The sequence below is a fragment of the Brassica rapa genome, chromosome A02 (genome assembly GCF_000309985.2).
Source record: "Brassica rapa cultivar Chiifu-401-42 chromosome A02, CAAS_Brap_v3.01, whole genome shotgun sequence".
Classification (NCBI taxonomy): domain Eukaryota; kingdom Viridiplantae; phylum Streptophyta; class Magnoliopsida; order Brassicales; family Brassicaceae; genus Brassica; species Brassica rapa.
This window is the reverse complement of record NC_024796.2, coordinates 8441160-8453723: the sequence shown is the minus strand read 5'-3', so window position 1 is coordinate 8453723 and position 12564 is coordinate 8441160. Positions and strand designations below refer to the sequence as shown.

Genomic DNA, 12564 nt, shown 5'->3' with positions numbered 1-12564 from the left:
TAAGTATATAACCCTATCAATAATAGAAATGGTTCAGTAAGACAGAATCATTTGGTCCCAGTGTTTCAATCTTCAAAATATTTTCCTATGATATATAAGTCCATTCAAGACATCCCTCTATGAGACATAAAGTAGAGAGGAAAAATAAATCAAAATTCCCAAATATTGCTCCCATAAGAATAGGGGTCCCTTCTCTTATTTTCCGTACCTTAAATTCTATAATAAGTGATAGTTGTAAAAACCTACTCGCTTGTGGTTTTGAGAGCTTACTTGTAGGGCAAGTAAGATCTCAAGACTGATGACAGCTTTAAAGGTCAAAGAGATTTGTTGGAGTTTCTGGGGAACGGAGGGTGAATGGAAAAGGCAGGACGGGAGATGGTCGGTGACTCGGCGAAGAAGCAAACTCATCAGTATCAGTTGCAGCAACAAGGGCAGGCAGTTTAGGCCAGGAGAAACTCGCCACAGGCCTGCAGATTCTGAAACCAGTGTTGTGTATAAGTGATGGTTCTCCTTGTCGACTATCTTTCCTAGCTTTTTGAGGTGACTCCGTGATTTGATTTTCCTTCACTTCTCCTTCTTGTGTCTTAAACATTGGTGAATCCTCTAGTAGAAAAGGCATCTCCGTTGAGTCTGGCATCCTAGGACAGTTCTCGTCCACTGTTTTCTTAAGCCATCCCATGTCTTCCTGCAATATTTGCATCCATCAAACACACAAATGTTTCATCAGAAAAGTGGCATATCTTTGATCACATACATACACCAAATGGACCCTTTTTTAAATTAGGTTTATTGCTACATATTAGGCGTATGTTTGTTTTGACAACTTAATAGTTACTACATCATAGCAAATATAGAAGGTTTCACTTTTGAGTAAGTTCATATACAACTAGCCAGAAGAGTGTTTGTGTTTGGAAACTCAATCTTGGGATATATTTACCTCCATTTTGCGCAAGGTTTCTGCAATTACCACTAGCTGGTCCTCAATTTTGGATTTCTTCTTCAGCAGATCAGCGTAGATTTCCTGAGACGAAGCAGCAGAAATGTTCAAAAGACAGTAGTATCACAAGATAGAAATGAATTGAGTTCTTTACCTTTGCTGGAGTCATCATGCTATCATGGTCCACGTTCTGACTAGTAACACAAGATTTAGGTGTAGTCATGATAGCAAGCTCCTCCTCCTCTTTCTTTGACGCGAGTTTCTCCATCTCTCTGTTCAACAACAAGACAGACATAAGCGGCAGTTGCTATAATCAATCATATAACCAAGCCAATAAGTTGGATTTGTACCTTTTCAGGGAAGCTAATTCTTCTCTGATGTCACGGATTTCACCAGCGCAGACAGGATCTTGAGTAGGACTATCACCAATCTTCCAACCAAGTGGAGGTGTCCAATAAGGATCTTCGACTCCAGCTTCTTTCCTTAAGTTAACCAAATCAGAACTCTCCAACCAATACTCCATAGCTCCATCTGCATTGTGTTTTCTCCTAAACCGGTCTTGACCTCCAGGAGCCACCTTCCCCGCCATGTGCTTAAGCAGATGATCTAAAAGACCCGTGTCCCCAATCAGCTTCCTTGCTTCTGACCTCAACTCTGCCCTGAGCATGGAGTTACCAAACACTGCGTTCTTCTCCTTCATCACTTTTAACATGTTCTTCTCCGCAAGTTTGTACCTTCAACATTAAAAAAAAATCAGACGAATCCAGCAACTCAAAGATCATTAAAGATATGCTCTTTTCTTTACCTCTCAACAGACCATCTGTCAATAAAGCTCTTCTCTGATCTCCTCGTATAAACCACAATCTGATTCTCCTTCTTCTTCTCAGATACGTTGAATCTTCTCTTCTCAGCTCGAAGATCACTGCTTTCAATCTCATCCCTCTTATAAACCACGATTTGATTATCCATCTTCTGATCAAACACCTTAGCCCTCTTAGCAAGAGTCTCAGCCTTGGATTCACTCACCTTCCTCTTACCAGTCCCATCATCTTCCTCCTTGAGTCTACTACAACTCTTGTTGTTGTTACAGTCAATATGGCGGCTCTGGTAACGGACGCGCAACCTCTTCCCCCACTTGATCATCCCTCTCGATCTCAGCTCAGACCAGCACTTTCCCTCAGGCGAAATCGCGCGGTAGAGTCTAGCCTTCGCCGGATGAGAATCGTCGGAAACCCAGAAACTCCAGGACTTTCTACTCAGAGAAACCTCGTGAGGTGGGATTCTTCTGTAGAGCAAGTCTCCGGCTAGATCCGCCGTCGTCACATACCCCTCGTCCAGAACCGGAAGAAGACTACCACCACCACTCTTCTTATTCTTATTCTTATTCTCCGGTTTAGTCCGGTTTAGACCGGCGAAATCGAAATACGATCTGAGAGAGTACATGCTCGGGTAACGGAGAGTCACGTGACGTCCCGTGACTTTGTTCACCTGAGCAAAAAAAAAAAAATAAATAAATAAATCAGTCTTTGAGAAAACGTGAGGAGAGAAGGAAACAACGTGAGGTTTTACTACCATGACGATTCTGATGGATTTGAGCTGCTCCGGCGTCGATGATCTCAGTGGGAGGACGGAGGAATCGATTTCGTAGTAAGATCCCACTCTTATGTGCGATGGCGGTGGCGGCGAAGGGTTTTTAGCGGCGGAGGCTCCTCTGATCGGATACCTTTTCACGAACATCGTTTCCTGCACACGAGTGTACGTACAAACACACACTCAGAGGTTTAACTTTTTTTTTTTTTAATTGCCGAGGAAAATCAGTTGATGATGCCTGGAGAATATAATAAAGCTGACTAATAACAATAAACACACACGCGCTATCAGGTGCGCGCGTGGGAGACAGTAAGGAAACACTGTCAACGTCACTAGACCAACGACGATGATGATGATTTTATTTCGATCGTCATGAGAAAGAGACAATTTTTTATTTGTCTGGATTCGTTAAATAAAGAGAGAGAAAGCTTACAATCATGATCTTCTGCTCCTTCTTCCCTTCGATTTCCCTGGAAAATCAGTAAATCTGATTCAGTGAACATGAACGAGTTGGTAGAGAGAATCGGAAACAAACGAATAATTTTATTTTTCTCACCGGAAAAAAAATAGAGCTTTTTCTCTGCTGAGGAAGGACGAAAACGGAAAAGAAAAGAAAAAAAGCTTCGAAATGTCGCTTTCGTTAAAATCTACATATATAGAGAGAGAAAGGGAGAGTGTGGTGTGTGTGCCTGATATGCGTGTGGCATGTCACGTGAGTCGTTTGCCTGCGCTGCAAGTTGAGCTTAATTGACATTTTTACCCTCAAACCGCCTGTAACTATGTAACTGTGCTCCTTCGCGGCGATTTATTTGTCTGTGCTCGTTCACAAGGTAGATAAAATATTGGCATGTGCAGTGAAGCGATGGATTGATGCCACCTGTTACTTTTGGAGTTTGTGTGATATTTGACGGTGGTAAAACATGAAGGAATGTGGAATCGACTGTACCTGATAAATAACTTTGTGTTTCCGTGTGGTTTTGAGGTGTTACACACGCGCCTGCGGTTCTCATTCCGTTTGGCCTACTGAGCCTACTACTAGAGTCTACAGCGAGGACCGACTACACTACGCTTGAGAATTTCAAAATCTTTCTATTTGATTTCGTGCATATGTATTCAATTATTCATAATCATTGATTTACTATTTTTAGACAAAAGAAATAGTGTAGATTTATATAAGTTTTGTTTTGGCAAAACCAAACCTAATTTTATTCACATATATTTTGTTCAAATGATATATGACTTATATTCCTTCATTGACACCAAATTCGTTAAGCAAAAAAAAACAACACTAAATTCGTTATCATTAATTTGTTGAAATTATATATAACTTACTTAAGATATATCGAAAGTGTTTTAAAAAAAAGATATGTAACTTACTTTCTAGCTTCAATATTTTTTTTGGGCTCAACTTAATTCCACGCGCGCGTGCGATTATCATTCCGTTATTGCCTACTCCTAGAGGTCTAGAGCTGAAATCCGATTTTCGTACTGTATCTGATTTGATAATTGATACATTCATAATCATTGATTTATATTCAATAAAGGAAAAATATTGTTTTATGTAAGTTTCATTTCTTTTTTGACGAAACAAGTAAGTTTCATTTTTTGTCAAAACAAAATTACAAACCTAGCTTTATTCATATATATTTTTGTCAAAATGAATTTTTTTTTCATTCACACAAATTCGTTTATCATAATTCAATTTGCATGAAAATATGGTATATTAAATATAATGGTTCAAGATGTATTTGATCCAATTGAACGTTAGACTAAAGCCTAAATACTTCGATTGCTCCCAAAAACAAATTCTTTAATTCCACTATTGCTTTTTAAAGAAGTGATCAGAAGAAACAAATGTCCAGATATATATTAGCTATGACCTCGTCTAGGAGGTGTACTAATCAATGTTTTCTTACATCAGATGTAGTGATGTACATACTAATCAATTTCTTGTATAACTATTTGTTGTGATTTCCGTTCAGAATCTTAGATAAAGAATTCTTTCAAAAAATATTACTTTTAAGAAATTAACTAATGCTATTTTAAGCAATATATACTTATTTTCTTTTAAACTAATGAATTATATCGACCGAAGTGCGTTACCCCGTCCATATATACACAGACGAAAATCAGCTATAAAGGAGGGGATTTTGACCTCTTGCACCAATACTATACTGTTTTGTAATCCAATTTATTTTTAATCAAACATTCCTTTTCATCACGATTGTATCTTCATCATATTCAATAATCAACATATCTTCACCCTCAAATTCATATATAAAAATAATTTTAATTGAGTTTTAAGATACAAATAAATTCACATGGAAGATTAACAAAGACATGGAAATGGTCCACGAATATACAGAGTCGGGACTGGTATTATTGGGCCCCCCAATAAACTTATATACAAACAAGATAAAATTATTTAAAGAAACAGTTTATCTATCTTTAAGTAATATATAAAAATTTATATATTTTCATATGTATTATGTCAAAACATTGAATTTCTATAAATTAATATTTAAAAACAGTTTTTTAATATTGGAATCCGTTATATAAATGGAACCCATTCAAATGTTTCACCCCAATAGTTTGAGGCCTGGTTCTGCGAATATAAAATTGAAAAAAAAGTAAACCAAATACTACATGAAACATCAGCATTGGGCTGTAATCAAAACAATAATTAGTAGATTAAAGCATAGCTATTGAAATTGAAGAAAAATATATGAATTGATTACCTTCTTCAATTGAAACATGGAAACTTCTTTTTTTAGCAACAACTGAAACATGAAACTACGTTTAGCAAGTTTAGCATACTTCAAAACCATGTTTCTTACAAGCCTTTGGTAAACATGATCATCAGGCTATAAAATGAGTCACTGAAACTCGAGAAAGAAGGATCAATTCACATTCATAATGTGAATGTGGTTGAGTACTAAAATAAGGGAAAAAGAAAGGCAAGACCTAATAAAGTTGGACCTATTAAATTTGTTCATCAAGGTTTCACTAAATTTAAGTTTGTTTCCACAGGACCGGTCCGCTATGAAGTCATTAGAAGCCGCCGCCTAGTCCAAGCCTTGTCCAATTTTTTTAAAACTAAGTATATTTAATCACACAGAATGAGAGCTCCAATATAGTTGGACTGGCGCTGAGTTTCCATGAAGAATAAATCAACTGGAAAGTATAAAAGTTGTGGCAAGTCGGATCATAAATCTTTTAGAATGTCATAAGAAGACTATGAATGAAAATCAAGCAAATCCGATTGAAGCTGAGTTATGTGTTATAGTCACATAAACTAATATGGTTGAAGAAAACCCCTAAAGAGTGGTGGTACAATACATGCCACATTGCCACTACATACATTTGCACTGAAAAGAAATTTTCATACATATTAGAAGTGCAAGAAATGTGATCAACTAAAGATATGGGAAACTTGTCACAATCTAAGGGTGAATGTATTGGAAAAATCATGTTGAAGATGACTTCAAACAGGAACAAGAATATGATACTTGGTACTCTAATGAGTAACTATAAATTTGTAATTAATTTTGAATTTGACCAGCTGATTCTTATAAGATTGATGTTTTATTGGGACTTTTTTTTGGATAAATTAGGATTGATCGGAATATAGGAAGGGGTGACTGGGAAAGCACTACTCACCACTGCTTACCACAAAATATATCCTATACAAACTACCCCTCAAGCTAACAGACAGTATATACCATATGAGATTTGAAAAACTATTGTACTCTTGAATAAATACCTCAGAATTGTATCTAAAACCATGAATTGTATCTTAATTGGATATGTATAAAACACAAATGCTTATCGTTTTTCAGTAAATAATATATCATACATTCACATCAATACCATCATGGAATCAATGAATGCATCATTCTAAAAAAAATCATGAAAAATATTCTTTAAAAACAAATCCATTCAAATATATAGATGCGATAACCTATATTGATGGGGCTAGCACATCTGGAAGTTCAATAGATGAAGTAGACGATGATGAAGATAGACCTATAAAACAATAGAGCTCGTTAGGAAAAGTCGCATGGTAAAAGTTTTATAATGGTATTTCTCGTAGGAAAAAGTCGAGATTATTCAAAGATGTTATGTAGACACAGGGCCGGGCCTGAGCACAAGCTCATCAAGCATTAGCTTGAGTCAAATAAATTGTAGGGCCAAATAAATTTTAGTTGCTTCTGGGTCTACATATATCAGGCCCGGCCCTGTGTAGACATCAAAATCACCTTCTTGGAAAGACACTCCCCTTCCTTTTTGGATTGTTCGGAACTTCGGATGTTCGGAAGAAAATATAAAGTAATTCTGACTATTTAAGATAAAAAATCTCTTCCTCATGTATTGTAGATAGTTCGTGTAAGAATATAGAGCACTTCCGATTATTTCAGATTAAAATTCTCCTCGGATGAAAATATCAAGTAACACAGGTAGTTTTGGATATACCAAATGAAAATATACGGATAATCTCTGATAATAAAATTCGGACAATCATGGATATTTTTGGCAATTCATGTAATTTTGGGTAATTCGTTTTTGGATACCGGCAAGACCAAATCCTCCAAAACAAGAGAAAAGCACAAACCCACATAATGAAATCAATACAAACCAGAGGACGAAAAATAAAACGAAGAGATAAACCAACATGATCAAGAGAAGGTATGAAAGAAAGAAGTAAGCAAATAAAACAAACGAAGCTCACAAGTCGACGCCAAAGAGAACCACTTAAGGTATTTGTAACCTGTTGTAAAATCTACCTCTGGTTTCAAATTTCTAGTCAACGTTGAACGCACATATGTATTTGCAATGTCTGTTGTTATAAATAACAGTAATTATAAAAACTCTTGTCGTTCATATCATCAAATTGTCAATCAATTTAAAATAACTTTTTTGGTTTTTAATTAAATTTGGATGAATTAAAACGCTAACAAGAAAAGACTAGTAGAATTTACAAGATGTATGTTAATTAGTTCCTATTTCTAGAGAAAACAAGTATGAGAAAGTCGAAACATTCAAAGCAAAAGAAGCTTCTTCTTCTTTCTCGTCTTCTCGTATCTTGAATAGATCTCATAGCTTCGTCACTTCTGTAAGCTCTCATCACCGAGTCTTGTTCCACTTCGTCTTCTCTAAACATCAAATCTGCCACGTCATCTTCGCCGTAGAAAACATCTCCCTGTCGGTGAAATTGTATGTATTTCCTTAATCAATCATGAACACGATACAATCAATATATACACAAGGTTGTTCTACGGTTCCTCTATACAAGGGATATGGTCAAGTATCGAGATCCTAGAATATAGGAACATATCGTTGAGCATATTCTTTCACCCTCCCTCAGTCTTATCGTTGGGCCTTCTAACGGAAAGACTGGTTTTGAACTCGTTGAAGAGTGACGTTGGAAGACCTTTTGTGAAGATATCCGCGAACTGGGAAGAGGATGGAACATGTAGAACTCGGACCCGACCCATTGCGACCTTCTCACGAACGAAATGTATATCTATTTCTACATGTTTTGTCCTTTGGTGCTTTACCGGGTTGGTGGAGAGGTAAACGGCGCTAATGTTGTCGCAATACACCAATGTGGCTGTTGAAATAGGACATTTGAGTTCGAGAAGAAGGTTCCGTATCCAGCAGGTTTCAGCTACGACATTTGCAACTCCTTTGTATTCGGCTTCGGCACTGGAACGTGAAACTGTATCTTGTCGTTTTGATGACCAAGATATGAGGTTGCCGCCCAAGAACACGCAGTAACCGGAGGTGGAGCGTCGAGTGTCGGGACATCCAGCCCAATCTGCATCCGTGTAGGCTGTGATAGTGGTTGCGCTGGATTTGTAGAGCTGTAATCCGTCTGTGATGGTGCCTTTTAGGTAGCGTAATACCCGTTTTAAGGCGTTTAGGTGAGAGGTCCGTGGGTCATGCATGAAGAGACAAAGTTGTTGTACCGCATACTGAATGTCTGGACGTGTGAGAGTGAGGTATTGGAGCGCGCCGGCGAGGCTTCGATAGAGTGTTGGATCATCAACTTTGTCGCCACTGTCCTGAGAGAGCTTGGATTTTAAATCCACTGGAGTACTTACAGGTTTGCATTCTTGCATTGAGGCACGAAGTAGAATGTCTTTTGCGTAAGCAGTTTGTGAAAGGAGCATGCCATCGCCATTGTAGTCAACCTTTATGCCAAGGAAGTATTTGAGTTTCCCATCGTCGGACATCTCAAATTCTTTCTTTAGTAAGGTTGTGAAGTGTTGACGCAGAGGAGGAGACGATGCCGTTAGCAGAATGTCGTCGACATAAAGAAGGAGAAAGGCAATGTCGTTCCCTTTGCTGTAGACGAAAAGAGAATTATCGCTGGAGCTTTTTGTGAAACCCAGCCGTTCTACATAGGAAGAGAAGCGACCATTCCAGGCCCGTGGAGCCTGTTTGAGACCGTAAAGCGCTTTCTCCAACTTCCAGACATGATTTGGCTTTGACTTGTCGGCCATACCTGGCGGCTGATGCATATAAACTGTCTCATCTAATGTTCCATGTAAGAAAGCATTTTTGACGTCAAGGTGATGGACCTCCCAATCGCGTTGCAGAGCTAGGTGGAGAACAGAACGGATGGTCACTGGCTTCACAACTGGGCTGAAGGTTTCATCATAATCCAGGCCCTGCTCTTGTGACTTGCCGTTTGCCACTAAACGAGATTTGTGGCGAGTAACTGTTCCATCTGCACCAAGCTTATGCTTATATAACCACATGGAGCGCACAATGTTAGCATTAGGTGGACGTGAAACCAGACTAAATGTCTTATTCTTAACAAGAGCACCGTACTCATCAGACATTGAGGGATTCCAGTTAGGATCTTTTAAAGCTGTGAGGTGGCTTTTTGGTAGAGGAGAAATGGTCGAAGTGTTTAGGTTGATGACAGATTTTTGTTTTCTTGTACCATCTCTGCTCCTAGTAGTCATTGGATGACGTGGAATGGGAGCAGGAATAGGTTGAACAGTCGTCTGAATGGGTGGTAAAACGGACTGTAAAGGAGGAGGAGATGGCTGAGTGAGGATATTTTTGAACGTTGAAGATACCTCAGACGTGTCGTCCAAGAAATCATAAGGCTTTGGAAGTGAGGTGGATTGAGTTTGAGCCATGGGAAAAATGGATTCATCAAAGACTACATGCCGAGAAATAATGACTTTTCTTGTCTTTAGATCAAGGCATCGGTAGCCCTTGTGGCTTGATGGGTAGCCAAGAAAAACGCAGGGTGTGGAACGAGGGGCTAGTTTATGGAGAAAAGAGTGATTCAGGTTGGGAAAGCATAAGCAGCCAAAGGTTTTTAGGTGGTGATAAGAGGGTTGTTTTTGGTAAAGGGTTGTGTAAGGAACACGGTTTTGAATGGAAGCTGAGGGTAGAATGTTGAGTAAATGAACAGCAGTGTGAAGAGCTTCCACCCAGTAGGAAGGTGGTAGGCGAGCTTGGAAAAGGAGAGTTCGGAGAGTGTTATTGATGGTTCGTATCATTCTCTCGGAACGTCCGTTCTGTTGAGAAGTATGAGGACACGAGAACCGAACAACAATACCGTTGGTTGAGAAGAAGTTTAAGAAGCTGGTATTGTTATACTCACCACCATTATCACATTGGAACGATTGGATAGAGGATTTGAACTGCGTTTTCACAAAAGCACAGAAGTCAATGAACTTAGAGAAGACCTCAGATTTCTTTCTTAGTGGATAAACCCATAGAAAATGAGAGAAGTGATCGAGAAAGAGGACATAATATTGAATTCCACTGTTACTTGTAATTGGTGATGTCCAAACGTCGGAATGCACCAACTCAAAAGGAGCAGAAACAATTTTATTTGAATCAAAGAAAGGCTGTTTTAAGTGTTTACCCAATTGACATGCTTCGCAAACAAGTGGAAGTTGTCCTTTATTACAAGAGATGGAATTAGAAGAAATTAAAGAACGCAATGATCCATTGTTGACATGGCCAAGGCGTTTATGCCAGAGAGAAGGAGCAGCAGCAAGGAAAGCTTGAGGAGTGTTCGCCGGTTTATTGAGTTGTGGCGGAACAGAGTAAAGATCCCCTGAACTGTCACTGCGGAGCAGTATCCTCTTGGTGCTTAGATCCTTAATAGAAAAACCAAACGGGTCAAATTCAACCGAGCACCAATTATCATTAGTAAACCGACGAACAGAGATGAGATTCTTGATGATATTAGGAGCAACAAGAACGTTTTTCAATGAAAGAGGACGAGAGTATGAAGCTAAAGAAGTAGAGCCTTTTGAAGTAATGGGAATAAGAGAACCGTTTCCAACTTTGACTGACATTCCGGTGCTATTTTTAAGAACAGAATTTAGTGTACCTGACGACGATGCTAAGTGAGCTGTAGCACCTGAGTCCATATACCAGTCTGCAGCGCCTGGATCAGCAATAGTCAAGGTGTTGAAGGCTTGAGCAAAATCGGTTGTCGGTTGGTATTGAGTGTCAGCAACTAGAGCCTGTTGTTGCTGTTGTTGACGTTGAGGAGCAGGACCGAGAATGCCTCTGTTTGCTTGCTGAATCCATGGAGTAGGGAATCCAGGCCACTGCATCATTGGTGGTTGATAGAACGGTACAGAGTAATGAGGATTCCAATTGCCGGTTTGCCAGTTGTTGTTCCAAGAGCGTTGCTGGTTGTTGCGTCCACGACCACGGCCTCGATTGTTCTGCTTCCTGTTCCCATTGTTGAAGCGCTGAGGTTGTTTTTCTGTTGAGACTGTGAGAACCGTCGATGAGGAAGCGTTGTCTGCAGTCGCTGGCGGCTTAGTACCCTTCTTAAGTCGTGTTTCCTCGTTGAGAAGCATCTGTTTCGCTGTATCAAACGTAGGAAAGGGTTCCTTGTGTTTGATGACATTGAGGATGTTGTCGTACTTCTCGTTCAAGCCGTTCAGTAGGTACATCACGAGTGTTCTGTCCGGTACTGGAGCGTCGAGATTGGCCAAGAGATCTGATATGGACTTGAGTGTTTGACAATACTCGTGCACAGTACGATCTCCAATTTCCGTGGTGCGCAAGTCATGGTCGAGTTGGAGTGCTCGAACTTCCTTATTGTTTCTGAATTGGTTCTCGACGCGGAGCCAGATATCACGTGCGCATCCACCAGTTTGGAACGTGCTGCGGAACAACGGTTGAGTCAAGGTGCCGTATAACCATAGCTTTACCAATCCGTCCTTCTTCTTCCAGGCCATGTCATCATCGTTTGCAGGGAGAGAGGTGCCGTCGATGTGACCGATCACATCAAATGCTAGACAGTGAGTGAGAAACAACTCACGCCAAGCGTTATAGTTGTGATCTTCAAAGTCGAGAGTGATAGGGATGTGGGTTTTAATGTTCGTTACGCCAAAGGCACGGTCGAAATCAACGGGATTTGGCGCGGCCATTGACGGAGAACTTTAGAAGAGAGAGATGATGGAAAGAAATTTAGAAAGAAAGGGAAGAGAAGAAGATTAGGGTCTCAAGAGCTTAGGCTCTGATACCATGAAATTGTATGTATTTCCTTAATCAATCATGAACACGATACAATCAATATATACACAAGGTTGTTCTACGGTTCCTCTATACAAGGGATATGGTCAAGTATCGAGATCCTAGAATATAGGAACATATCGTTGAGCATATTCTTTCAGTCGGGCGTTAACAAGACCTTTCCGTCGGTATGGCAACGATGCTGAAACTCGTGATCCCGCCGTTGTAGGTGGTAAGTCAACGTTGGGAATCGAAGCAGCATCTCTTCCGATCATCTTTTTGGATATAGCTATGTTTTTGATCCTCTCGTATCTAGCAGAAAACTCAACTCTAAAGACTTTACGTACCTAATTTCGTATCTATCGTTACTTATACGAAAAGATTTGGTATTTTCATTATTATTTTAATAAGACTAGGAAATCTCAAAGAAACAAGGATATAAAACGCTTAACGATTCTTTAAAGATTTTTTAAAATTTGTTTGTATTTATCCAAAACAATATTTTATCAAAATAAGGAGATTGCACG

At 39.3% G+C, this 12564-nt stretch overlaps 2 protein-coding genes across 4 annotated transcripts; both read right to left on the bottom strand.

Annotated features, from left to right (window-relative positions):
* LOC103852155 (protein DYAD) lies at positions 1-5862 on the bottom strand. Of its 3 annotated transcripts, XM_033284997.1 has the most exons (7): positions 2961-3062; positions 2510-2680; positions 1743-2425; positions 1288-1671; positions 1092-1209; positions 938-1021; positions 1-685 (listed from the first exon to the last, which is right to left on the bottom strand). In XM_033284997.1, the coding sequence occupies exons 1-7, from the start codon at positions 2964-2966 to the stop codon at positions 308-310; spliced, it is 1824 nt and encodes a 607-aa protein (XP_033140888.1). In that variant the 5' UTR covers positions 2967-3062; the 3' UTR covers positions 1-307. The 3 variants fall into 3 exon arrangements, with proteins under 3 accessions (XP_033140888.1, XP_033140886.1, XP_033140887.1); XM_033284995.1 differs by having other exon boundaries at positions 1743-2680; positions 2961-3065; XM_033284996.1 differs by having other exon boundaries at positions 2-685; positions 1743-5862.
* A 234-nt stretch (positions 5863-6096) lies between these two features.
* On the bottom strand, positions 6097-12379 carry LOC103852154. Its single transcript, XM_009129065.3, has 2 exons — positions 12203-12379; positions 6097-7734 (listed from the first exon to the last, which is right to left on the bottom strand). The coding sequence occupies exons 1-2, from the start codon at positions 12310-12312 to the stop codon at positions 7521-7523; spliced, it is 324 nt and encodes a 107-aa protein (XP_009127313.1). The 5' UTR covers positions 12313-12379; the 3' UTR covers positions 6097-7520.
* Positions 12380-12564: the final 185 nt, after the last annotated feature.

Excerpts from the sequence above, each read along its gene's own strand:
- LOC103852155 (XM_033284995.1), bottom strand. Across the intron at positions 1,672-1,742 it reads GACAGATGGTCTGTTGAGAG|GTACAAACTTGCGGAGAAGA; the intron begins GTAAAGAAAAGA and ends TTAATGTTGAAG. Across the intron at positions 686-937 it reads AAACCTTGCGCAAAATGGAG|GAAGACATGGGATGGCTTAA; the intron begins GTAAATATATCC and ends CAAATATTGCAG.
- LOC103852154 (XM_009129065.3), bottom strand. The coding sequence starts at position 12,312 with ATGATCGGAAGAGATGCTGCTTCGATTCCCAACGTTGACTTACCACCT. Across the intron at positions 7,735-12,202 it reads CGGAAAGGTCTTGTTAACGC|CCGACAGGGAGATGTTTTCT; the intron begins CCGACTGAAAGA and ends CATACAATTTCA.